At 39.9% G+C, this 27,683-nt stretch overlaps 1 protein-coding gene across 1 annotated transcript in view; it reads right to left on the reverse strand.

The window, feature by feature from the left end:
• Positions 1-21,030: 21,030 nt before the first annotated feature.
• The window catches only part of BTBD8 (BTB domain containing 8), an 89,295-nt gene continuing 82,642 nt past the window's right edge, over positions 21,031-27,683 (reverse strand). Inside the window, exons 16-18 of the mRNA XM_056122837.1 lie at positions 27,182-27,321; positions 23,237-25,573; positions 21,031-22,030 (exon numbers count right to left, since the gene is read on the reverse strand). Of these exons, the coding sequence (XP_055978812.1) occupies positions 21,561-22,030; positions 23,237-25,573; positions 27,182-27,321 (2,947 nt within the window). The 3' untranslated portion in view covers positions 21,031-21,560. The remainder of the gene's footprint in view (positions 22,031-23,236; positions 25,574-27,181; positions 27,322-27,683) is intronic.

Here is a 27,683-nt window from a genome sequence, read left to right on the forward strand (position 1 = left end):
GTTTTCCTTGGATTAAACAGCTGCTAATTATGCTACAATCTGAGAAAAATAAGAGCAAAAAGGACACAAAGAAATGCTTGTTTGATGAAAAATTACAGAAATCAAACCATAGTATTAAAACAATCTAAAGAATATCTGGAAATCAAAACCTAACACAAATGGTTTTATATATTAACTTATTCATTATCTTCTTTTAATAAATTAACATTTATTCAGTATCTTCTTTGATACTCTGAGCTTCTAAGATCTGGGGTTTAGGGTCTGATGTTGAAAAAATGGAAAATGTCAGTTATTTTTTCTTCTGTTATTCACATTACATATCTATTATACCTTTTGTAGCTGTCTTTTGATGCTGGACATTTTACTTCACTTTTTCAAGTATTTTATTTGCTTTTCACTTTTGGAAGTTTCTACTGAGTCATTCTCAAGTTGCATAGTGTCTCTATTTTCTTCCTCTTAGAGTCTTTAGCATGTCAAGTCATAGTTGTTTTAAATCCCCAATGTGATCTTTCCAACATTTTGGCTATAACTAAGTATTTTTCTTTTGCTTGCTATCTCTTCAAATTATGTTTTTATAATTCTCTAGTATCCTTGTAATTTTTTTTGTTGTTGAAAGCCATACATGATATACTGGGTAAAAGAAATGCTGGTAAAGCATGAAGGACATGGTGGTAAGATGTATGGGGAGGGGAAGCATTCTCTAGTCCTAAGACTAGGTTTCAGTCTTTCAGTGAGCCATTACCCTACTTACCAAGCACCTGTTTTTATTGAGATTAGTTCCATAATGATAATCATAGGGGCAACAAGGTATAGAGTCTGTGAGATAACTCTTTGCTATTAACTCAAATTTTCTGTATATCCAAAACTGCTTTCAAAGTAGCAATTTTTATATTCATTCCTCTCCTTCAAGACTCATTAGAAATCCTGCTTCCTGCAAGAAATTACCCCTCATCCTCTCAAACCAACAAGACCTATCCTTCCTCAGAACCTTTATAACACTTCTGTTGACCACCTAACTCTATTTTGTCCAAGGGTAATAATTAGAAACTCTTTTCATCCCCCCCACCAAGTCATAAGGTTCTTAATGTCAACTGAAGTCACGTTTTCTGTGTTACCTCCATACAAAATTCATAGAGCAAACTTCAGAAACCAAGGAAGCTGAATATTCTAAGTCACTGTCCACGATGCTTGGTGACTCTCTCCTGAGGTGGTTGTATTTTCCTTTTGAACAACTCTAATAATTAGAACCTTCTTCCTGCTGGGCTGGAACCAGCTGCTCTATAATTTCCTCATTTACTGCATGAGTGAATGAATGAATGACAAGTTAACTGGTTTCAGAGAGCCAGGACACCTTGGGTTTTTACCGAATCCTCCACCCGCAGCCCCAACAGCACGGACACTGCAAATCAGGGCTTTGGAAAGAGCACACAACGGGCAGCAGTTTTTTTCTCCCCATAAATTCCTGTCCAGCTAATGAAAACCGGTCCCATAACACTCACGTAACATATATAGCTGGTTATTTCAACCTCACGCCCCCCGTATGTAGGTTTTATAGACATTTTAGGGGCCACATCTGACTGTGCTCAGGGCTAACTCCCGGCGAGCACCGGGAACCGTTATTATATGGGGTGCCAGGGATGGCACCCAGTGCCTCGCCCGTGGAAATCTCTCTCCAGCCCCAGAAACACATTAAAGTAACTTAACGTTACGACAAGAAAAATAATTTATTGCACCAATAAGAGGGACAGGACTGGGGGTGAGCAGTTCCTCTAGGCTAGGAAGGCACCCAGAAACGGAGAGCTGAGCGGCGGGGCGGGGGACCCTCATGGGGTTGCAACTCCCACAGCAGTGAAATGGCGGCCCCACTGGTGACCCGGGGCACACCCCGCCACACCGCACCCACGAAGGCCCCCCAAACCCGAGTTAGTGGGCCCTTGTCTTCGCGTCTTTGGTGGTATTGGTCTGACGCAGTTCCGCCCCATCACCTTCCCTGAGCGGACGGTGGTGCCGGGTCCCCTCACCTCCCGGCGTCCGAGGGGCGACGGGTGGACTCGGGGAAGACTCTAGAAACACCTCCAAAAGAAACAGGTGACGGGGTGGCCGGCTCCCGTGAGGCAGGAGGCTTAGAGTGAGGAAACCCCTTCCTGACACGATTCCCAGTGTGGAGAAAGGGTTGTCAGGCGCCTCTCGGCCGCTGCCACGGCTCTGAGGTGAAGACTCAGGTGTGGCAGACTGGAGGAGGAGACACTGTGCAGGAGAAAACGGGCAAAATCAGGGCGTCGGGGGTAGAAGGGAGAAAATTTAAGAATAAAAGCATTAAGAGTCAAGTTTTCCACAGCCTCGGGTCCCAGGCTGCAAACGTACCCGATCAGCAGATCCCTGGAACCACGTAGGATGCTTCCTGATGGTTCCAGAAAATTCCGCCCGCGCTGTAGGGTTTGATGCCCAGAATCTGCACTCACCGCGCCTGCGCGCACGGCTACGCACCTGGGCTTTTGCTCAGTCATAGATGCCCAGATCCGGGCCCGGGTTTCCAGCTTTTTTAAATACCCCTGAAGTGAGGCGATTAAGAGGAAGTGAGAATCTGTTGGGGTGTTTGTCTTTTGTTGTTGGTTTGTTGGTTGTTTTTGTTTGTTTGCTTTTTCCTCTTCTGTTAGACTTCGTTGCCTGGGATTGGTTTTTCGTGGCTTTCTAAAAATGTAGGCTCAGTTTTAGCTGATGCTCGTTACTGCTGTTACGATACCAAGTCACAACAACCTCTTTATCCAAATTATAAAAAAGGAATTACATGTTTAGGGTGGCCATAAACATAACAAACACAGACCTGGGACCTGGGTGTTTATCCCCTAAGATTATATTTTTTTCCGAGACCCTGGGAACCCAGCAAGACAGTACATTCCACAAGGCTGTGGAATCATGGTTGTGAAAAAAGGTTCAAGAAAGGTAAAACTACTGTATTATCTCAAGCCCAATGGTTTGATATGTCTTTATTTTCTAATTTATATTTATTGATGGGGGAGGCTGGTGTGTGTGGGGGGGGGGCGGGGGGGTGAGGGCTCCTGCAATTGTTGGCCAGACAGGTTGCCATTCAATGACTGTTCGGCCCTGTCTTGCTGTTGACTTCCCAGCCAGGCTCTGGTAACAATATGATGAATAGCTTCTTTTTTACTGAATTTCTTAGTTTTATTACTTTTAAGCCGGCACTAATTTATCTCGAGCTTCTTCTGTCTCTAGGATAATTTGTCTGATGGGTATTTGCTAGAAACAAATATTTAACAACTAACTCTGCAAACAAGTTTTCATTTGGGAGAATAAATTGTCTTTCCAAAGTTCTTTCATTACTAGAACAAATAAGGCTGTTTGAGTTGTATTTTTAATATGTCTAACATAATTCAAGCTCAAATACATCTAGTTTGAATGTAAAAAAATATTCTGAACTCTCTAAGAGCTTACTTTCTGATTCAGTGCCTCCTAGAATTCCTACACAAAAATATGTTCCATGTATATTCCTGCTAGGGTCAGGACTTTTTGATTCAGTAGCTTTGAGAAAGTTATAATGAAAAACTAATTCCATGAATTATTGATTTTTGAATTGAAAATGTAAACTTCAACTTGAAAGCATAGGATCAATAAACAATATATATTTCATAAACTTTGCAATACCATATTTCTGCATTAGTTGCAGATGACAGTCTGTTTTGAGACTGCAAAGAATTGCTTTCTGTTTTTTTTGTGTGTGTGAGATGCCCCAGTCTCAGATAAATCTTTTAATCCACTTAATGGTTTTAATGATTTGATAAATTTATTAAAATGAATTCAGTTATTTCCCCTTTTTTAGTCAGTTGCAAATATTGAAAAAATGTTTTGTATTGAGGTTACACTGCACAGACATTCTGTTACCTGCCTCATTCTTGATGTTCTGACCTTGATGTTGTTTTACACATATAAAGACACAGGTACACACAGAACAAGGGAATTATAGGGTAAATTAGTGAAATAAATGCCAGTACTATGTTCTTAGACTCTAGACATGTATAGGCATCATTTAATTGAAAGGACTAAACAATTTGTTTAAAAAGCAATAAGCTCAATTTAATGAAGCTGTGGACTGTTTTTAATTGTTGTTTCTTTTTTAGTTTGGATTTTGAGCCACACCGTGCTTGGTGCTTGCTTCTGGCTGTACTCCTTAATGGTGCCAGCAATTGAACCCACTTCCTGCATGCAAAACATCACAATCACAATCACACCCATTCTGTTATTCATCGATTGCCTCGAGCAGGCCCTAGTAACGTCTCCTTCGTCCTAGCCCTGAGAGATTTTTTTTTTTCAAAGTGCCATATTCAAGGCTTTTTCAGAGTTAGGAGAATGAGGCCCTTCATTGTTACTGGTATTCGGAATATTGGGTACACCACAGGGAGTTTGCCAGACTCTACCGTGCGGGCAGGTTACATTTGGTAGCCTGCCAGTTTGTCAAAGTAGGAATGAGATGATAAGATGTCCGGGAACTGGGTTTTATAGTCTCTGAGTCTTGGCCGTTGATGGGATTACACGGCGCCAGGGGGCCAGTTGGTGGGTGTGAACTCTGTCTACTGGAATTCGGAGGATCTGGGTGGAGGATACTCAGCCCCGATCTGAGTAGGATTGGAGATCTCGGCCCCGGGACCCACGTGGCTTTGGTCCTCTGCCGATACCTTCATGTGTGCGGAGAGTGGTCTCAGCATGGTGGTGGCTGGTTCTGGAGGTCTTTGGCTACTGGATCCCTGGTCGGGGCAGGGAGGAAAACTCAACCTGCTCCCCTCCAAGGGGCCCCGGCAAGGACAGCCAGGTGCGGTGGCAGGAGACTCTAGAGTATATGCAAAACATATACTCTAGCTTATTAAACGATCTCTCTCAGCCAGTGACAGTTTTAATACATCCAGTTGTGTAACTTCAAATACTTTTCTATTTCTTTGTGTTAATTTGTTTTGGGACCACACTAGGCTGTGTTCAGGGCTTATTCCTGGTCCTGTGCTCAGGGAACTCTTGGCGGTGCTCAGGGAACCATATGCAATGACAGGGATCTAATCCAGGTTTGCTTCATGCAAGGCAAGCACCTTACCTGGTGTACTGTCTCCTGGCCCCAAACTATTTTATTTCTAAATGGATTGGGCATGCATGTATATATGGCTTAGGTAAAGTAGAAAGCATTCAGTTCTTACGCACCAAAAAGAGATTTTTGCTCTCTTTCACTTCACCAGTCCTGTTTGTCCTTTTTTACTTCATTCTTCTGGTTTTCAGCGCACTCTCATTATAGTCTCTTATGCTTTAGCAAATGTTGACTTAATATGATTATTAAGCATAGTTATTCTTCAGTGGTGAATTCTTAAAATTTTAGAGATTCTTGATTTGACCAGGAGAAATTGCCTTTGGGTTTCCATCATAATGTGAAAACAATTAAGTTGAAACCTCAATACACCTGCAAATAATACATATGAAGCATGTAATATAAAAATTCCTATATTTATAATATAAGCATGATAAAAAGTATCACTGTCTGTAGCACTGTCCTCCCATTGTTTATCGATTTACTCAAGCAGTCCCAGTAATGTCTCCATTGTGAGATTTGTTGTTACTGTGTTTGGCATATTGAATACGTCACGGGGAGCTTGCCAGGCTTTGCCATGAGGGCAAGAAACTCTCAGTAGCTTGTCAGGCTCTCCAAGAGAGGTGGAGGAATCAAACTCGGTTGGCTGGGCCGGTCGCGGATAAAAAGTAAGCATGATAAAAAAATATTTCTTCCTAAACTTCCCCTGAAATCCTAGTCTTGTTAATTTTACAAATTATGCAAATTTATTAATCAGGCCTTGTCTGAAAAAAATAAAAGATATATCATAATCTGTTACTTTACCCTTATCACAGATCAAGGTTCTACATCAATATAAGTTTTATGCAATACAACATGAGGCTGATACCTAAGGATAGCAGATACACGGAACAGGAAGATTACTCCATAGCTGGAAGCCTGCCTCATGAGCCAAGGAGAGAAGGAAGCTGAAATAGAGAAGGGCCCACTAAGAAAATGATGGCTTAAGAAACCGGTTGGGATGGGAGATGTGTGCAGAAAGTAGATTAAGGACCAAACATGATAACCTCTCAGTGTCTGTATTGCAAATCATAAGGCCCACAAGTAGAGAGAGAGAGTATGGGGAATATTGTCTGCCATGGAAGCAGTGGGAGGGTGGAAAGGGGGTTATACTTGGGATATTGGTGGTGGGGAATGTGCTCTGGTGGAGGGATGGGATGGTGTTTGATCATTTGTGTGATTGTAACCTAAACATGAAAGCTTGTAACTATCTCATGGCGATTCAATAAAATTAATATATATATATATATATATATATATATATATATATATATAGCTTGCCAGGCTCTTCTGTGCGGGTGGAATACTCTCGGTAGCTTGCCAGTCTTTCCGAGAGGGATAGAGGCTTTTGGGGCGACCTCTAATCACCCTTGTAGGTGTTACCATATTTGAACCCTATCAAATATGGTACGACAATTCCTGAAGATGGGTATTTAGTGTCTTATGATGGGTCTGGAAAGCGTCCTGAAGTGTGGCGACGGCTGGGTAGTGGAGGTAGTGTCGATAGTGGAAGTCTGCCAATGGGGTATTTATCTGGGTAGGGTGGGTCTTCTGTGCGCAATCCGATCCCTGGGTGGTTGATGGAAGCAGACAGGGCAGGGTAGGGTGGGGCTCCTGATTAGAATCCCTTTGTCACCTGTGGTTGGTGGGAGCAAGCAGAGAAACTCTGTCCCTGGGTCCGCCGAGCTGGATTCCAAGGTCTCAGAGAGTTCCGCTTATCTTGTTCTGTGGGTCTTCAGTCCTGCGTGAGTCTCGGCCGGAGCTGCCACGCGGTTCCAGAAAGCGTCCTGTGGTTGGTGGAGCAAGCAGAGAAACTCTGTCCCTGGGTCCGCTGAGCTGGAGTCCAAGATCTCAGAGAGTTCCGCTTATCTTGTTCTGTGGGTCTTCAGTCGTGCGTGAGTCTCGGCCGGAGCTGCCATGCGGGTCCGGAAAGTGTCCTGAAGTGTGGCGATGGCTGGGTAGTGGAGGTAGTGTCGATAGTGGAAGTCTGCCAGTGGAGTATTTATCTGGGTAGGGTGGGTCTACTGTGCACAATCCGATCCCTGGGTGGTTGATGGAAGCAGACAGGGCAGGGTAGGGTGGGGCTCCTGATTAGTGTCCCTTGTGTATTCAATATGCCAAAACCAGTAACTACAACTGGTCTCATTCACCTGCCCCTGAAGGCTTCACCGACATGGCAGCACTGAGAAGGATGAGAAAGGAGAGGCCGACAAAATCTCAAGGCCGAACTAGGCAGCCACAACAAAGGAAGACAAAAATGATTGTCTGTACTTTCAATGCACATACGCTAGCATCAGATGCATCCATCGAGGACCTGATGGTACAAGCGCGAATGATCAAGTACAACATCATTTGTCTGACCGAGACAAGAAGGCACGAATCTCACCATGCCGTTTTCGACACTGGAGAAGAATTGTTCCTCGGAACATGCGATAAAAGAGGTGTCAGAGGCGTCGGTGTCCTTGTCAACACAAACTTGGCCAAGAGCATTGATTCATTTGAATGCCTAACAACCCGAATCGGACGTTTACATTTGAATAGATGTGGCTCACTGCCTGCAGTTTCTATCTTCGTTGTCTACGCACCAACATCTCATTATGATGAAAGAGAAATCGAGAAGTTCTACATGGAGCTGGAGAAGTTCTATAAAGAAGACCACACCTTCTACAAGATCATTGTGGGTAATTTTAATGCCAAGATAGGACCGAGAAGATCAGCTGAAGAACTTCACATCGGGACCCATGGCCTAGAATGAAACAAACAGGGTTAGAGACTGTCTGAGTTCATCATGTCGACCAAGACATGGTAACTCACAGTTCCAGAAGGCAGAATCTAAACGTTGGACATAGGAGTCTCCCGGTGGACGATTCCACAACGAAATAGACCACATCATATTCAATCGATGGTTTTGCCTGACTGATGTCGCTGTTGTCCCAAAATTTCTAACAGGATCGGACCACCGTCTCCTTCGTGCAAAACTCTACTTCACAGAGCGGGGAGAAAGGGCTGCAAAGTTCAAAAAGAGAACTCCCAGAACGACCACCAACTGGGAACTCTTTGGCACTATTGCGGCAACATGGGAAGATGCCATTGTTGGCAACATTGAGGAGGAATACGATCGACTGGTTCAGCACCTCCATGAATGTGCGAGGAACGCCAAGAGAGAGATAGCCACAAAAAAACACCTGTCTTCGAAAACTCTTGAGCTAATTTGCCAGTGTGGTTTGGCGCATGCCTCAGGCAACCGCAAGCGAACGTCTGAGCTCGCAAAGCAGTGCAGAGATGCGATCAAGGAAGACCTCAAAGAGAGAAGAGCAGAAGTACTGGTAGATGCGGCAGAAGCTGGGAAAAGTATTCGTTATGCCCACCTGTCCTTCGCAAACTACAAGACCAAGATAACTGCCCTCTGACGTCCTGATGGATCCATCACATCCTCCAGAATGGCAATGGAGAAGATTATCCATGACTTCTACTCAAATCTCTTCGATAGCCATGTCCACTTGCCGACATACCAAATTCCACAGGATGGATATGTTGTTCCCAACGTTCTCCCTTCCGAAATCCGACACGCCATTTCGTCGGTAAAGAAACAAACAGCACCCGGCCCAGACAAGGTCAGACCTGAACACCTGAAGAACCTGCCGTCAGTACTCATCAATACACTGGCTCGGCTCTTCACTCACTACCTGTCTGAATGCAAGGTTCCGTCCCAATGGAAAACCAGCAGGACCGTACTACTGTTCAAGAAGGGAGACATCCATGACATTGGCAACTATCGCCCGATCTACCTATTGTCTGTCATCTACAAGTTGTTCACTCGAGTCATCCTAAATAGGATTGGCAGAACACTAGATGAAGGACAACCATGCGAGCAAGCCGGGTTCCGCAAAGGATTCAGCACCATCGACCATATCCACACGATAACCAAGCTCAATGAGGTTTCTCGGGAGTTCAAGATGCCGCTCTGTTTAACGTTCATTGATTTAAAGAAGGCCTTTGACCAAACATGATTGCCACTCAAAGCCTCTCTTGCAAAACACAGTACCCAAAAGAAGAGAGAGAGAACAAGGGGGAGTACCCTGCCACAGAGGCAGGATGGGACGAGGGGGGGGATGAGGGGGGGAATGTTGGGACCCGTGGGGATGGATGATGGGCACTGGTGGAGGGATGGGCACTTGATCATTGTATAACTGAAACCCAAGCACAAAATTTGTAAGCCTATAACTGTACCTCATGGTTTTTCACTAATAAAAAAAGAAAAAAAAAGAAAAAAAAATAAAGAAGGCCTTTGATTCTGTTGAGACGGAAGCAGTCATTGAAGCCCTAGCCAATCAGAGCATTCAAGCCCAATACATCAAGATCCTCCGTGAGCTGTATTGCAGATCCACTACCAGGATCTCACCATTCTACAAAGAAGTGATCGTTGATGTCAGGAGAGGGGTTCGGCAGGGTGATACCATTTCACTGAAACTCTTCAGTGCCACCCTCGAGAACATCATGCGACGACTGGAATGGGAAGGAATGGGAGTGAAGATAGATGGTCGGCAATTACACCACCTCCGCTTTGCTGATGACATTGTTTTAATAACACCAAACATCAGCCAAGCCGCACAAATGCTGGCTGACTTTGACCGTGAGTGTGGAAAGGTAGGACTACAGCTGAATCTTACGAAGACAATGTTTATGAGAAACAGCCTTGTTCCTGATGCCCCATTCGCTCTCAACAGAACGACCATCTCCGAATGCAACAGCTATGTGTACCTAGGTCGAGAAGTCAACATGACAAATGACCTGGCACCCGAGCTGCGCAGGAGGAAGAGAGTGGCTTGGAACGCCTTCAAGAACGTTGAAGAAATAGCTAAGAGGATGAAGAACCTCCGGCTCCGGGCACATCTCTTTGATTCCACTGTTCTTCCTGCATTAACATATGCCTCAGAGACCTGGGCCCTACGCAAACAGGATGAGAATGCTATTCAGGTCTCCCAAAGAAGAATAGAAAGAGCTATGCTTGGAACATCACATTTCACTCAAATGAGAGAAAAAATCCGGAGTCCCGACATCCATCCACGATCAAGAATCAGGGACGCTGTCTCATTTGCCAAGGTGTCAAAAATCAGATGGGCTGGTCACGTAATGAGATTTAAAGACGACCGCTGGACTAGAGCTGTTACTGACTGGATTCCACGGGATGTCAAAAGACCACGTGGCCGCCCACCTACCAGATGGTCAGACTTCTTCGTGAAGATCATGAATGATCGGTTTGAGGCTCTTCATGATCCCAGAGCGAACAGATGCCATTGGGCTACACTAGCACGCGACAGGGACAAATGGAGACGTTACTGGCGCCCGCTCGAGCAAATCGACGACTAACGGGAAGTTAAGTGATTTTAAGTGATATATATATAATATTTTATGATACTTTACAACGTAAGCACCACTTTTTTTATCTTCATTTTTTAATTTTTTTTATTTTATTTATTTTTTTTATTAGTGAAACACCATGAGGTACAGTTGTAGATTTACAAATTTTTGTGCTTGGATCTCGGTCATACCACGATCATATACCCATCCCTCCACCAGTGCCCATTTTCCACCACCAGGATAATATCCCTCCCCCCCATCCTCCCATCCCCCCATCCCCCCCTGCCACTGTAGCAGGGCATTCCCTTTTGTTTTCTCTCTCCTCCTGGGTGTTGTGATCAGCCAATGAGGCATTGAGTGGCGAACATGTTCAGTCCAGTCTACTTTCAACCTGCATCTCCCCTCCTGGGAGGATCCTCCAAACACCTTCCACTTGGTGTTCCCCTTTCTATCTGAATTGTCCTTTCCCCTAGAATACCCAGCTAGCCTCTAAGTTATGGAGTAATTCTCCTGGTGTTGCTCTCAGCTATTCTTGGGTATTAATCTCATATTTTATTATTTTATATCCCCCAGATGAATGCTATCTTTCTATGTCTATCCCTCTCTTTCTGACTCATTTCGCTTAGCATGATACTTTCCATATTGTACCACTTGTATGTAAAGTTCATGACTTCATCTTTTCTAAGAGCCACATAGTACTCCATTGGTAGGCACCACTTTTTGAGGTAGATAGAAATGTGTTAATCACTTCTTCTTGTCTTCACTAACTGCCATTGTCTCTCATATCATTTCATATCCATAGAGAGAAGAGCTTCAAGAAGACAGTTGGCTAGGAAGTAGGTAGCCTTCTGCTTGTTTAGGAATGGGGGGCCCTGTGTGTAGCAGAGGTACACACTTACTTGAAGTAAGAGCAGAGAAAAACTTGTGAGCAGTTAACTAAGACCTTTGTTGCTTTTCATGTGTATCATCATTTCTGAATAACAGATGATCATGGAGTGGGATTGGAAAGTTCTATAAAGCAGAAGTATTGTCGGTTAATACCTAGTAAAAAATGGAAATTGAAATTAGAATATAAATGAATATAATGAGTAGGTCACAGGATCAAGAGAGACATACAATTTCTGTATATTAATAAATCCCAAGTCTAAAGTTCTCTTTACTATGGAAAGGTAACAAAAAAGTCAACATGGAGCCCATGAAAAAATGTCAGGATAAAGGAAAGGAAATGACATTATTAAAGACTCAGAAAAATACATAAAGATGATCTACTGAAAGATCCAAAAGAAAACTTCAAGAGACAGTTTGCAATTCTTAACAGAGTGGGGGGAAAGGTCATGCATCTATCAATTTGGATACATGGCAAAGCCTGGCAAGCTACCCATGATGTATTCAATATGCCAAACACAGTAACAACAAGTCTTACAATGGGAACGTTACTGGTCCTGTGCAAGCAAATTGATGAACAACAAGAGGACAGTGCTACAGTGCACAGTGCCTAGAATGTATGAGAAGATATAAGAGAACAACTGAAATGAAAAGTGAATAGAATGTTATACTTGAAATAAGAAAGGACAGGGATGATTAAAAATTACTGCCATCACAGTGTTAAAATCTACATTGACAATAAAAAGACTTAATTCTGGAGGAATATTAAATAAATAATGAGGGCTTCTTGATGTACTCTGGGATTAAGAAATAAAAGCCAGAGGTAGGTGGTATGGACAGAGGTAGGAAGAGAGAGAAAAATATAATTCGCACCGTGAAGAAGAGATCAAACGGATGAAAGAAAAGGAAATCTACATCAGGAAGAATGATTTCCTGAAGAGAAAAACAAAAAATTTTAAAAAATGTATATGAAGATAGAAAGAACCTTTGAAAAATGTTGCGACAGCATAATTTACATTACCGTTAATGATAGGGTCTCATGCATGTAACATTCCAAAACTATACTCTCCCAGACTGTTAGTGTCCTTGTGCCACTGTCTCAGTGCCCCAACCCTTCCACCTCCTGCTGTCCCCTCACACCCTGGGAAGCTGAGTTCTGTAGAGCAGCCCTCAGGTTCTGTTGCCTTTGGCCATTTGTTATTTTCTTACCGTGTTTCTTTATATCCCACATATGAAAGAGATCATTCTGTAGTAATAGCCATGTTTTTTTTTGACAAAAATCGATTAAGAGTTACATCTGGACATGATAGACATGATAATGTTTTTATTATACTTTTCCTTTTTCATAAGGTTTTCTGAGCCTTCCAGGACTGATCCTTTAGTGCAGAGCCAAAAGGAAGCCCCGAACCAGGTGTGGCCCAACTGCTCCTCCCCACAAACAAAACAAAATAAAACAAAACAGTGGGCGATGACAGTCCAGTACTGCTTGGCCCTGTGTAGCTGTCCCCATTCAGCATGCAGGGACAGGCAGGGGGTGGCACAGCAGGGGGCTCCCTGAGGTGGTTTGAGAGGCTATATGTGCAGGGATCAAACTTGGACCCTTCCTGCAAACATCAAAAACAACAAAAAATGCAAGCTCAGGACCTTAAGCTAGGAATGAACTCTAACCCTTTTATCTATTTTCCCAATCACTATAAAGATTTTAAATGTCATTATTGCTAAAGTGTTTTCCAAAACTCCATACCAATTTATTCTTACATCAACAACATATGAATTCAACGCCAATTATCATGGCACCCCAGACAAATTAGGTTCCATAATTTTATCAGTTATGACATGTTATATATATTTTTATCTATAATATATAAAGCTAGCTGTCATTTACTGTATTTTATTGACTATTATCACTTGTTTTTATTTTTTGCTCTCTCTCTCTCTCTCTCTCTCTCTCTCACACACACACACACACACACACACACACACTTGACTGTGCTCAGAGCTTAATTCTGACTGATTCTGTGCTTGAGGATCACTCTTGGCAATTCTTGGGGGAGCCATATACAGTGTCTGTAGTAGAACCTGGGTTGGCGGCGTGCAAAGCAAGCACTGAAACCCCTGTACTCTCCTTCTGGCCCTGACTTAATTTTTCAACTTTACTATTAGCTGGAGCGATAGCACAGCGGTAGGGCGTTCGCCTTACAAGCGGCCAACATGGCCGACCCGAGTTCGATTCCTCCGCCCCTCTCGGAGAGCCCGGCAAGCTACCGAGAGTATTCGATATGCCAGACACAGTAACAACAAAGTCTCCAATGGAGACGTTACTGGGCCCGCTCGAGCAAATCGACGATCAACGGGAGGGCCTTTACCTTTACCTTTACTATTAGCAGTTTTTGAATAATATATGGTCACGGTCACAGTCACTGTCCTCCTGTTGTTTATCGATTTGCTCGAGTGGGCCCAGTAACGTCTCCATCGTGAGACTTCTTGTTACTGTGTTTGGCATATCGAATATGTCATGGGTAGCTTGCCGGGCTCTCAGAGAGGGGCGGAGGAATCGAACTCGGGTCGGCCATGTTGGCTGCGTCCAAGGCAAATGCCCTACCGCTGTGCTATCGCTCCAGCCCTTGAATAATATATGACGTACTATATAATGTTAATTCCTTCTTCCTATTTCTTATAATAATTTACTAATTTGCTTTCTTAATTTTTTTCTCATGAAGATTTTTGGAGAGCCAGGAGTAAGCTCTGGCCACCACTGGAGGTGACATAGAAATAATAAAATAGAGAAATAAATGCAAAATCCAACTTTAAAGTATAATCATTTTTTTCCCCCTTTGGAAACGAAAGGTTTTCTTTCTTTCTTTCTTTCTTTCTTTCTTTCTTTCTTTCTTTCTTTCTTTCCTTCCTTCCTTCCTTCTTTCTTTCTTTCTTTCTTTCTTTCTTTCTTTCTTCTTTTTAAACTTTTATTAGTGAAACACCATGAGGTACAGTTGTAGACTTACAAATTTTTGTGCTTGGGTTTCAGTTATACAATGATCAAGTACCCATCCCTCCACCAGTGCCCATTTTCCACCACCACAGGTCCCAGTATCTCGCCCACCCCCCATCCCACTCTGCCTCTGTGGCAGGGCATTCCCTTTTGTTCTCTCTCTCCTTTTGGATGTTGTGGTTTGCAAAAGAGGCATTGAGTGGCAATCATGTTTGGTCTATAGTCTACTTTCAGCATGCTTCTCCCATCCTGGGAGGATCCTCCCAACACCCTTTATTTGGTGCTCCCCTCTCAATCTGAGCTCCCTTTTCCCCTAGGATGTGTGACTGGCCTCCAAGCCATGGAGCAAACATTCTGGTACTAATCTCGGTCACTCTTGTGTGTTAGTCTCCTATTTTGTTACTTTATATACCCCAGATTAATGCAATCTTTCTATGTCTATCCCTCTCTTTCTGACTCATTTCGCTTAACTGAAGTATAATCATTTAAGAATGGGATGACTAAGAAAGAAGAGAAAGAAATGAAGGGAGGCAGAGAGAAATGACTGGTGAATATTATGAAACAAAGCTTTGGGATAGAGACAGCACAGATGTTCAGTCACTGACTTTCATGTGACCATCCCTGGTTTGGTCTCTGACATTGTCAGGGAGCAGCTCCCAAGCAAGGCCAGGGTGTCCCCAAACAACAGTAATAGAAGGTTTTTGTTTTGGTGTGTTTTTAATATAAAATACCCGAAGAAGGAAACTATATATACTTCAACTTTTCACTTAGAGAAACAATGTAAATTAATAAATATGTAGTCATATTATTGGTGACTAAAATAAAGTGAACTGAAACATGAAACAGTATTTTCATACAGAAATAAAGCATCACTCCCCCGGATGACTCAGGTAACTAGTCATAGCTTCCAAATAAAAAATTACTTGGGAAAGTACAATAAGTGTTTTCCCCTAATAAGTTTTAAATGTGTACTATCATTCTTTAAAGTAATATTACTAACTGTAGAACCAAGGGACTATAAATCAACATTATGTTGAAATAAATTTTATGATCAGTTTTTTTTTCCTTTTTGGGGCCATACCTGGCAGTGCTAGGGGACATGTAGTACCAGCATCAGAGCTCCTGCATATGCTCTAGTCCTTAGAGCCATCTTCCTGGCTCTGATGGATTATTTTTTGTTTTGTTTGAAGCAATAGCACAGTGGGTAGGGCATTTGCCTTGCATGTGGTCGGCCTGGGTTCAATTCCTCCATCTCTCTTGGAAAGCCAGCAAGCTACCGAGAATATCCTGCCTGCACTGCAGAGCCTGGCAAGCTCCCCATGGCATATTTGATATGCCAAGCACAGTAACAACAAGTCTCACAATAGAGACGTTACTAGTGCCCGCTAGAGCAAATTGATGAACGGGAGGACAGTGCTAGAGTGCTACAGTGGGGGCCACACCGAGTGGTGTTCAGGTCTTACTCATGGCTCTGTCTCAGGGATCACTCATGGTGGTGGTCAGGGGATATGTGTGCTGGGGATTAAACAGGGGTGGGCTGCCTATAAGGCAATTGACTTAACCCTTGTCCTATCTTGCTGACTCTTAGATAAATCATTCTTTTAAGGAAAAATTGATAGGTGAGCGAACTAAAGATTTTCTTTTCTGCTTTTAATAATTTTAAAAAAATTATAAAATGGCAAATGTGTATGTTAAATCTGTGACGATTGTAAAACCTTATGTCATTCTGAAAATTTATTTGTGTGGTAAAAAAATTGAGGCATTTGTATCATATATGACAGCTCAAAATACTTCATTTCCTCCTTAGAAATCTTTAGATCTTATCTCACTGACTATGAAAAGCACAATCATCCCACACACTGTTCTTGGATTGAGTTTTAATGTCATTCACACTAAACTTTTGCTTGAGTTTTTAAATTTTGATTGAAATAGAATTTACAGCATATTTTCTGGTCTAACCCTAATTTAAACTGGCATGGTATTGTAATATTTGACATTGTTTTTCTACTTTAGTGTACTCCAATTGGTTAGTTGAATCCAATTAATTTATATATATATATATATATATATATTTTGCCTCACCCAGTAGTGCTCAGGGGTTACTCCTGGCTCTGCCCTCAGGAATACTCCTGGCAGTGGTGTTAAGGGGAACATATGTAATTCTGGGGATCAAACCTGGGTCAGCTGCATGCAAAGCAATTGCCCTACCTGCTGCACAGTCCAGCAGAATTCCAATAATTTTTATATTGGTAAAACATCCACTGTTGGTGGGAATGTCGACTGGTTCAGCCCTTCTGGAAAACAGTATGGACGATTCTCAAAAAATTAGAAATTGAGCTCCCATTTGACCCAGCAATACTACTCCTGGGAATATATCCCAGAGAGGCAAAAATGTATAGTCGAAGTGACATCTGCACTTGTTTGTTCATTGCAGCACTCTTCACAATAGCCAGAAACTGGAAGAAACCTGAATGCCCAAGAACAGATGACTGGTTAAAGAAACTTTGTACATCTACACAATGGAGTACTATGTAGCTGTTAGAAAAGATGAAGTCATGAAATTTACGTACAAGTGGTACAACATGGAAAGTATCATGCTAAGTGAAATGAGTCAGAAAGAGAGGGATAGACATAGAAAGATTGCATCCATCTGGGGGATATAAAGTAACAAAGTATGAGATTAATACCCAAGAATAGCTGAGATCAGCACCAGGAGGATTACTTCATAGCTTAGAGGCCAGCCGGGCATTCTAGGGGAAAGGGCAGCTCAGATAGAGAAGGGAGCACCAAATAAAGGGTGTTTGGAGGATCCTCCCAGGAGGGGAGATGCATGTCGAAAGTAGACTATGGACTGAACATGTTTGCCACTCAATGCCTCTTTTGCAGACCACAACACCCAAAAGAAGAGAGAGAACACAAGGGATTGCCCTGCCACAGAGGCAGGGTGGGATGGGGGGGATGGGGGTGGGGGGGATATTATCCATGGTGGTGGAAAATGGGCACTGGTGGAGGGATGGGTATTTGATCATTGTATAATCGAAACTCAGGCACAAAAAATTGTAAATCTACAACTGTACCTCATGGTGTTTCACTAATAATAATAAAAAAAAATTAACCAGTTTGACCATATATTAGTTCTACTTTTTTGTTTTGGGGCCACACACGGTAGTGCTCAGGGCTTACTCCTGATTCTGCACTCAGGAATCACTTCTGGTGGGGCTAGGGGACTATACGGGGTTGTTCTAAATTTTTAAATAGTTAAATTCTTAATCTTTTATTATTTCAGGATTCCTTGTTTTTAATTTTTCTGGGACTTGTGTACCTTCTTACTACAAGCTTAGTAAACTACCAAGCAGGTTTTCTTTCTTTTACAGGGAAGAGAGCACACCAAAGGTACTCAGGGGTATTCCTGATGGTACTCAAGGGGTCATGTGGGATGTCATAGATTGAACCAGGGTTGGCCATGTGCAGAGCAAGTGCCCTAACCACTGTACTGTATCTTCATCTCACAATCAGGTTTTCTTATAGTGCTCTTTGACTTGTTAAGTTAAATTTGGCATTTCTAGAGATGTTCGTTTTTTTTTTATTTGACCTAATAGTATGGATGTAAGAATAAGTTTATCAACATTAAATTGTTTTGCATTCCTAACATTTACATGTATTATTTTAATATGTATCTGTGTCTTTTAGGAATTTTTCAGTGATTACAAGTGATATTATTCCATAATATTATTTGCTTTATTTTAAATAATATTCTACATGCTATATTCCCTTTTATGCAATAGATTTTGTGATCACATTATGATGGCTTCTTGAATTGCATCTGCAAAATTTTTGTCTTACTCTGTATTTCCATTCTAATATTGTACGCTTATGCTTTTATCTCCATTAAGATAGTATGTGGGTTGTTTTTAGGGTGAGTTCCTACATTTATCCATTACACTCTTTTCCGGAGTTCTAATTAAGTCCCACTATTGTCTCTAAAAGTTCCTTTCTTCTACTTTAATTCAATTTATGCTATTTTTCCTAACTTCTTGAATTGTTCTCTATAATTTAAATCAGAAAACTGTAGGAACGTATTTTATTTCCTGATTTTAAAAGTATATTATGCCTGTTTTGAGAGTTGCATGGAATCAAGTAAAAGGACAATTTATAAGGCTGTTAGACATATTTTTAAAATTTATTAGTGAAACACCATGTGGTACAATTGTTGACCTTACAAGTTTTTGTACTTGGGTTTCAGTCATACAATAATCAAGTACCCATCCCTCCACCAGTGCCCATTCTCCACCACCAGTGATCCCAGTAACCCTCCCACCCCTCCCATACCCCTATCCCATCCCACCTCTGTGGCTGGGCATTCCCTTTTGTTCTCTCTCCTTTTGGTTGCTAAGGTTTGCAAAAAAGGCACTGAGTGGCAAACATGTTTGGTCTATAGTCTACTTTCAGCATGCATCTCCCATCCTGGGAGAATCCTCCCAACACCCTTTACTTGGTATTCCCTTCTCTGTGTTAGACATATTTTCTAAGCATGAAATTGTTTATCATAAGTTCTTCAAGCTGCTACAGTGGAGGGTGGAGCGATAGCACAGCGGTAGGGTGTTTGCCTTGTACGAGCGGCTGGCCTAGCCAACTGGTGTTCGATTCTTTTGTCCGTCTCGGAGAGCCCGGCAAGCTACTGAGAGTACCTAGCCCTCACTGGCAAGCTACCCATGACATATTAAATATGACAAACACAGTAACAAGTCTTACAATGGGACAATGGCGGCGTAACTGGGCCTGCTCGAGCAAATCGATGACAACGGGAGGACAGTGCTACAGTGCTACTTTCCTTACTTTGGTTTCCTATTTCTCTTCCTTCTCATATAGTCTTTTTTTTTTCTGACTATTCCAGTTTTGTCCACAGCCCATGAATGTCCCACAGAGGGCATTTATGTCATTATGTGCTAAATTAAATTACTCTTCACTCCCAAGTTTCCTTCAGTTTTTGGTAGACATCACCTGACATGCTAAGCGGGTCTGTCTGGCGGATTCTGCAGTGCCAGGGATTCAACCCAGAGCTCCTGCATGCAAAACAGTTACTTGCAGGCCAGGACCCAGAAATTCTGAGACTCAGTTTTTTTGATTTGGGGTCACACACAGCTGTGCTGAGGGCTCAGTCCTGGCTCTGCAATCAGGGCTCACTCCTGGTGGTGTGCATGAAATTCCTGTGAAAATTAAATATTCATGTACATTTAAAGCACTTAGCATGTTGCTTAACATAAGTATTAAACAAACATTAACTATTATTTTTCAGTTTGCATGTTGAGTGATAAGACATTAACCTAAATAGTCCCACCGCAAACAGATTGGTAGATGTGCAATTCACAAAAGAGTTTGACAAGAAAATAAATATATCTTGAAATTACCTAAGTGGTCACTTAGGTAAAATATCTCCCCTATTAATTTGTTTGTACACATGAGATGAAACTGGATAGATCGGAAGTGTCTACTAATGTTTTCAAGGGCCTGAAATGGAAATAAACAAAATTCTAATGATAAATTTGGAGAGTTCTGAGGTAGTTTATTAAAAATAACACTTAAAACAATATCACATTTGGAAAAGAAAACAGCATTTTGGGGAATTTGTGCTGTCTCTATCATACATTACTTTTCTGTACCACAAACATCTAAAAATGTATTTGCTCTTATGTTTTATGATAAAAATCAAATGAAGTGTGTTGGGTGGTAGAAATCACAGCAAATTAAAATAATAATTATTAGATTCAAGCCCATATTTTGGCTCAGGACTTTGAGCATTCTTTATTTCTCTGGGCTTCTGAGTCCTTCTTTGGAATATAAAGGGGTTCACTTAATCTCTAAACTCCCATCATCAATAACATACAAAGTCCTTAAAATAATTATAATCTGAACCTTTTGTTGGCAAGAAGGGGAGGTAAAAATCAAACCTCTGTTATCTTTGTACTTCAATCCCTAGAACCAGTGCCTGTGTCATGAAGAAATAAAGGAGAGCTACTTGTTGACTTTCTAGTCTGAAAGGGTATACACAAACCTATGGTCTAACAGGTTATAGTTAATGTTTATGTGATTAATTATTAACATTATACAGGTTTTCTGTATTGTTGATCATCTGCTGAGACCTTTATTAATCTCAAAAAGAAATTCTAACCAAAAGGTTTCCTTACTTGTGACATATTTTGGAAAAACTATGATTTACAAGGATTTAAAAAAATAATCCTACTAAATCTCATTTTAAGGGCAGCATTTACCTATAATAGCTGTTGTCTAAGAGTACAGTCCTCTGTGGAATTTAGTAGCAAAGATCTTTATTATTGTCTTGCTACCACAATTACAGATTGAAAGACAATCTGAGAAAGGAAATAAGGGAGTATACAGACAAATGGATAAAGCATACATGCAATTACACACCCATGCAGTTTAACTAATTTACTCTTTTACCCATACCCCTTTTCAAGTTACTGTTCAGTGCAAGCTTATTGTAAGTGCAGCTTCAAAACAGCTCTGACATAAACTGGAAAACAGAAATCAATGGACATAAGGTACATGGAAAGATTTTGGATTTATCTAGAATAAGAGCAGATATCTCTCTCTGGCTATATCTTCAAAAGAGTATGACAGAGAATTCCATTTCTTTGTTTCAGTAACAATGTGATTAGAATACAAAATCCATTTATTTCACAATTTTCCAAATCTAAATAATTGGTAAAGGTTTTTTCTAGTACTCAGTTATCAACCTCGACCATACCAACCTGAGTTTGAGTGCTATTCACAGATTAACTATACATAAATCAAAATAAGCATAGTAATTTTTTTATTGTTAAATTACTATCTTACCATATGCAGAACAAAAAGAGGGACTGATCATGTTCATTCACATTTTAAGTTCTTGGATGAAAAGTAAGTGAACAAATAAATGGTAAGCTAGGGAAGGAAGGAAGTAAGTTTTGTCTTACAAGTCTTCTCATTATACTAATAATTATAGAAATCATGCTCAAAAATTTAGAAAAACACTTTATTCTACACATGGTATCATATTAATGAACTATGTCTATTCAATAAATTATAAAGACTGCCTCAATATTAAGGACAGTCTATCTTTGTCTAATGCAATTAATGGATGTGATGTAAGCATCAAAAAATAATGGGGTAACATAATTAAAAATTTCCAAAGAGTTATTATTCTTAGTGTTGAGTTTCCAGTTCCAGAATTGTCCATTCCCCTTGGGGTGAGCAATCTTCAGAGGAAAAACTCGCCATGGTGATGCTTGCTGGGGAATCATCAAGTGGAGATGTTAGTTCACTCCATCTGCTCAAAGTGTCAATATGTGCTTTACCCTGAGATTTTGAGCTGTCTCGTGCTAAAAGTAGTGTCTGATTGATTAGATACTGTGCTAAATTTAAGTCTTCAGGAACAGAATTTGTAATATTTAAGTTCGAATTCTGTTCAGAGAGTAATTGCTTTAGCAGTGTCCAATCTTGTTTTGCAAAATGTTGATCATCTTCAAAATCCATATCTGTCACATGTGTTTCTGATTCCACTTTCTGGTCAAAAGCTTCAACCACATCCATCTCATAAATTGGAGAGAGGGTCTTTGGAGGCCGATGGTCATACATGCAGGTTTGTGCCAATGTGTCACGATCATCTATGTCTCCTGAAATAATTCATAACACTACACAATGTGAAAATTGCACCTGTTGGTTCCCCTCAGTCTTGTAGAAAAATATTAACTCAATATAACATTTATAGTTCAAAAAAAACATAGAATCAGGAAAATAATATACAAAGTTGACAAAGATTTTTGAGTCATTTCTATTACTGAGTTAAAAAGAAAACTCTACGGAGATGTATAGCAGCAAAAACCACATAGGCAACTAACAAGTCCACATACTTTAATTTGAAAGCTTGTGATACAGAAAACAATAAAACAATTTAAACATGAACATAGAATGTGCACATATACCTAATTTACTGTAATAGAAACGTAAAGAGAAAAAAAAGATTATTTGATGGTGACTTTTAAGGAAAGTCAATTCCAAATGGTTATAATTTATTTTATCTAAAGCTTATTCTTTTATTGCACATGCAAAAGAGGATGCAAGCAAGGACAAACAAAAAAAATACAACTTTTAAGAGATCCCTTTTCTTGCTATTTTGTTCAACAGGGACTATTTGATCAGTGTGTTTCTTATTTCTGAAATACAATAGCTCAATCAGTAACTACTGCATATTTTAAAAGTGAGTCATTAGCTCAAATTGCTATTATAAAGAAGACAAACACAAAACAATTAGACAGGAAACCATCTAAACATGTGAAATAAGCCTGAACTTTCTCCTATATATCCTCAATACTTTTAAATATAATCTTTTAGGAAATTTATTTTTAATTGAAAACTTCAGAATAGAATTACAGTGATTCTGAAAGTCTTAATCTCTGTAAAATGTATATAAATTGTAATAATACAGTTAAAATACTTCAGTGCTTTTAGTCATTACTATAGCTTATTGCACAGCCCTCTCAGATATATATTAGCATAGTCCATAAATCATATGTAATGTTTAATATTTCTAATAGACAAGAATTCCTGTATTAGACATAAATAACTAAATAGCAAACTAAGTTTTCTCTTTACGCTCATGTAAAAATCTCTTAGCCTAGCCAAAATTTTTACTGGAGATTGGATTTTCACTAAGATTTTTAGTGAACAAAAGTGAATAACTAATTTTCATCAGAATTTGAAATTTGAATTAAAATTTGATTCTAGCATTTATAAAATATAATATTCAGAGAGACACATAACTTTTAAATTCTCTAAATTCATTTTCTTATGGGCTTAGCATTTCTATTTCTGTGCATTACCTGCAGATAAAGCATTATTAGCTTTCTCGGTAGCTGTAGCATGGCTCTCTTTCACTTGGCTTTCCTGAGGCAGAACATTACTCTGGCAGGAGTCTAGTGATTTTGTAGAGCTGTTCTTTGGTATGTCAGAATTTGGTTCTTTTTGATGAAGTTCCAAATGGCATGGTCTTTCTTGAGATTTTATATCACTGTCTGAGAGCTTATTACATTTCTGAATGTCATTAATCACATCACTTCCACTGATTACTTTATTATCTTCTGGAAGAAGCGGTCTGCCTCCTGTGGAGAGGGCATCTATTGTATTCTTTTTTTCTGTGGCTAAAGTACTCCTCTGTATTTCTTTTCTTGACAGGTCAGTGTTACTATGATCCAAGAGAATGCTCTCACTATTGCTTTTATCTTGCTTACATTCTAAGACAGCATTAGAATGTAAATTCTTATGTTCTTTCCCTTGTGAGTATCTGGTCCTTCCATCAGCCTCATGGAAAAAGTTGTCAAAAACATCAGAAGGCGAAAGACAATCTGCAGAAGGCTGAAGAGGAGTTTGTACTTCCCCTTCATCAGATCCTAGTTCTTCACATTCATCCACTGAAAGTAAAACTGACCTTTTAAAAATTTTAGTTGCAGAAAAGTCATGACTTTCATTTTCAGCTGCATCTTCAAAAGCTAAATTAATGATTCCTTGAAACTGCTGAGGAATTGGGTTTGATGTAGAGAAATTTTCTGTAATGTTTTCAGCTTCAGACCTTTCATCTTCTGTCTCATCTGCTGAGGAAGAAACCTGATCTACTTCCTGAGTAAGCTGAACACTACCTTGTGGAAGATTTTCTTTTTCTCTAGGATGGAATATTGGAGGTTGAGACCAAATTTCTGTCCTTTTCCGAGGAATCTCATCATCACTTGTTGAATTAATCTGGAAAAGATCGCTGCTACTTTGTTTCTTCATTTTCACTTCAATTCTTAAATTACTATCATATATTTTTAATTCTTCAGGAGTACTGGTATCACTGCTACTTCTTCCAAGAAAATCGTGGCACAACATGGTGCCACATTTAGAAACGCCTCTGTCATTTGATCCATCGTCATCCTGAGAGCCTCCAGCATCATAGTCTTCTGAGCGGGGCTTTATGTCATCCGAGGATGTGGTGGCACTGCCAGTGTCAGATTCAGGGCTCTCTCTCTGGTGCAGAACACTGGCACTCACATTCCAGGGGCTCATGAATGGAGCTTCCGGGGGATCATGGCTCTCTGGCGTCTCTGTTGTTTCCATGTCTTTAGGAGAATTTCCCTCTGAAATCTGTTCAGAAAAACTCTTGGAGGAAATTTCAGTGCCTACTGCAGCATATCTATCTTTCTTCGTAATAGAGTCATCAGACAACTGACTAGGAATTGTTCGTTCTTTTACACAAAATTCAATTTTCCTGTCATCTTGAACAGAACTTAAGTTACCATTTGTCCTCTCAGGAACATATGATGACACATTTTTTACACACTGAATGCTTGATCTTTGGTTTATATCTTTCTCCCTTACTTGTTTCTCCCTGTCTGATACTGAATGGATTTGCTCTGCATTTGTTGAATCTAAATTATAAACTAGATTAGAGTTCAAGGAGTTCTCAATTGGATTTGAAATTATGGACTTTAGTGTAGTGGTGCTAGAAAAAAATGAATCTACATTATCACTCCCATCAGAACGACAATATACTTCTTTGTTACTGGTATCACCATGATGTTCCACAATGTGATTAGCAATTTTTGGCTCAATTTTATTTGAACAAATCTGTTTTGGTTTCAGTTCAGGCCTTATTAATTTATCCATATTTGAAATATTTTGATCTCCTAACACTAATTTCTCTCTTTTTGTCTTATTTAATGGCATTTGTGGATCTGGCCTACATTTTGGCAGAAAGTCTTCTGTGCCACTGATTCCAGAAGTAAGACTTACTGGAGGTTTGTGAGTCTTCTGTTCAAAAATATTGCTCTTGTTATTATTATCATGTACACCCTGAAGCATATTTTTCTGTGATACAGATGTTTCGCTTTTTAAAGGTCTCTGAAGAGAGGTCTGAGTTTTTAGTAAAGCCTGTCCAGAAAGCATTTTCTGTTTTGAATCTTTATTATTCAGAGTTTCACCTTTTTTCGATTGATTTAGGTTTTTAGGCATTGCCACTAATTTTGCATTAACCTTAGGCAAAGCTGTATGTCCCTGCTTGATAATTTTTCTCTTGGGTGTTTGTTTATCTGTAGTTGTACTATGGTCCAATTTTGTCACATTTTCATCACACTGCCTTGAAGAGACTGAAGATTTTATTGAATTGAGTGATTCCACTTGGGATCCTAAGGAAAAAAACAAGGAAAAATATATACCTCCCAATTTTGAATGAAATTCAAATTACTATTTAATAAAACATTGAAATGGTAACAAATCTAGAAACAATTGAACAGATTACAACAAGGTGATATTATAAAAAACAAAAAAATATTTTTCTATTACAACTTTACAGGGATTAAACTATTGTAATAGGTCTTACTTCCTTACCAAAAAAAACCTGGATGAGGGTTGGAAAGATAGAAAAACATGTAAGGCATTTGCCTTGCATGTCGCAGATCCAGATTTGATCCCTAGCACCATATGGTTACCCAAGCACCACCAGGAATGATCCCTGAGTGCAGCAGCACTGCTAGTTGTGGCCCTAAACCAAAACAATGAAAAGCCTGGCAGTTATCAAGGCCAACACTGGATTTTCATAAATATGTACAGATATAAGTATATATGAAAAAAATCTGATTTTATTATACCAAAAAGAGCAGATAGAATCTTAGCCTTTAGGAAGAAAAAATACTTTCATATAGCTAGAAAGGAACTCCAGTAAAGATAAAAATGAAGTATTGATGGCTGAAGATATAGTACATAGGTCAAGGCACTTGCCTTGCAAACAGCTGACCCCTGTTTGATCTCCAGCACCGCCACAAGAGATCCTTGACCACAGAGTCAGGAGTAAGCCATGAGCACTGATCACCCACCAAAAGAAGTACTGAAATTGTTGCATATTTTTCCACAAACATGAAAAAGTGAATTTATTTCTAATAACCATAATTATTGTTGCCAATCATTGTTAAGAACTTAGATATGTAGCAGGAATGAAAACTAACCAGAGAGAAAGAGGATTTATTTATACTGGTTAAAGCCCTTGAAATGATATTCTGAACATTTAAGCCTGTCAGTTACTAAATATTTAAAGTACATGCTATTTAGCTATTGCTAGAACAAGAATAATTTTGCTCTAATTTTTATTTTCTTTCAAATGAATTTATTAAGTTAAAAAATTTATAAACTGATTTTACCTATGTGAACATTTACTGCATAGAGTAAATTATTAAAGTTACTATCCTACCAAATTATACAATTCAAGCAATACCCTTTTCTTTCTTAGAATATGGGGAAATATCAGGAATGGCACAAATTCCATAGAGAAAAATTCTTCCTCCCTATGTACTACAGCTTTCTAGACTGTATCATTATTTTTAAAAGAGCTCATCAGCAGAGAGAATTTCTATAGCTACCAATCAAACTTGGCAGAAAAATCAGCATAATATACAAAAGGAACAGAAAAAGAAATTCCGGTGAATCCCTAAACTATTTCACAAAGCACTGTAGCACTGTCCTCCCGCTGTTCATCGATTTGCTCGAGCGGGCTCGAGCAAATCGATGAACAACGGGAGGACAATTTCACAAAAGAAAATTAAAATACAAAGTCTCATTCAACATACCAAAACACATGTCTGAAAGATAAGTGATTAAAATCTGATCTCTATAGGGAGAAATGAATGCAAAATTAGTGGAACCAGTTATAGTTTGGTTATTTGCAGCTAAAATTCCAAATGGGAGCTCTGTTTAATCAACTGAAACAAGGAGGTAATAAAACAGGACTATATCAGCCTTACCTTGAGCTTTAGCAAGATTAGCTGGACCATTCTTTGTCCTGGGCTGAGCTACAGCACACCCATTGGCAGCTCCTCTTTTCTTTAACACTGCATGCGGTACTGGGTCACTGAATCCTTTGCTAGTGACCTTCTTGAGCACACTAAGAAAAATGATTTGCATTTATTTAGCACAATGAAATTACAAAATATGAACTTTTAAAGCACTCAAAAATTTTTTTTCTCATGGAAATAAAAAGTAAATATCCCTGGGGCCAGAATGATAGTGCAGCAATAACACAGTGGGTAGACACTAGACTTGCATACTACCCTCCTGGATTCCATCTCTGCCACTACATACTGGTCCCCCAAGTCGGCTAGGATTGATCTCTGAGTGCATAGCCAGGAGTAAGCCCTGAACACCACAGGGTGTGGCCTCCAAACATAGTAAATGAAAATAAATATTCCTTTTCTGAAAAGAAAATAACCTGATGTTCATACTTTTTTTAATTTATGAAATTATATA

This window comes from Sorex fumeus, unplaced genomic scaffold, assembly GCF_029834395.1.
Source record: "Sorex fumeus unplaced genomic scaffold, SorFum_2.1 ptg000047l, whole genome shotgun sequence".
NCBI classification, from domain to species: Eukaryota; Metazoa; Chordata; class Mammalia; order Eulipotyphla; family Soricidae; genus Sorex; species Sorex fumeus.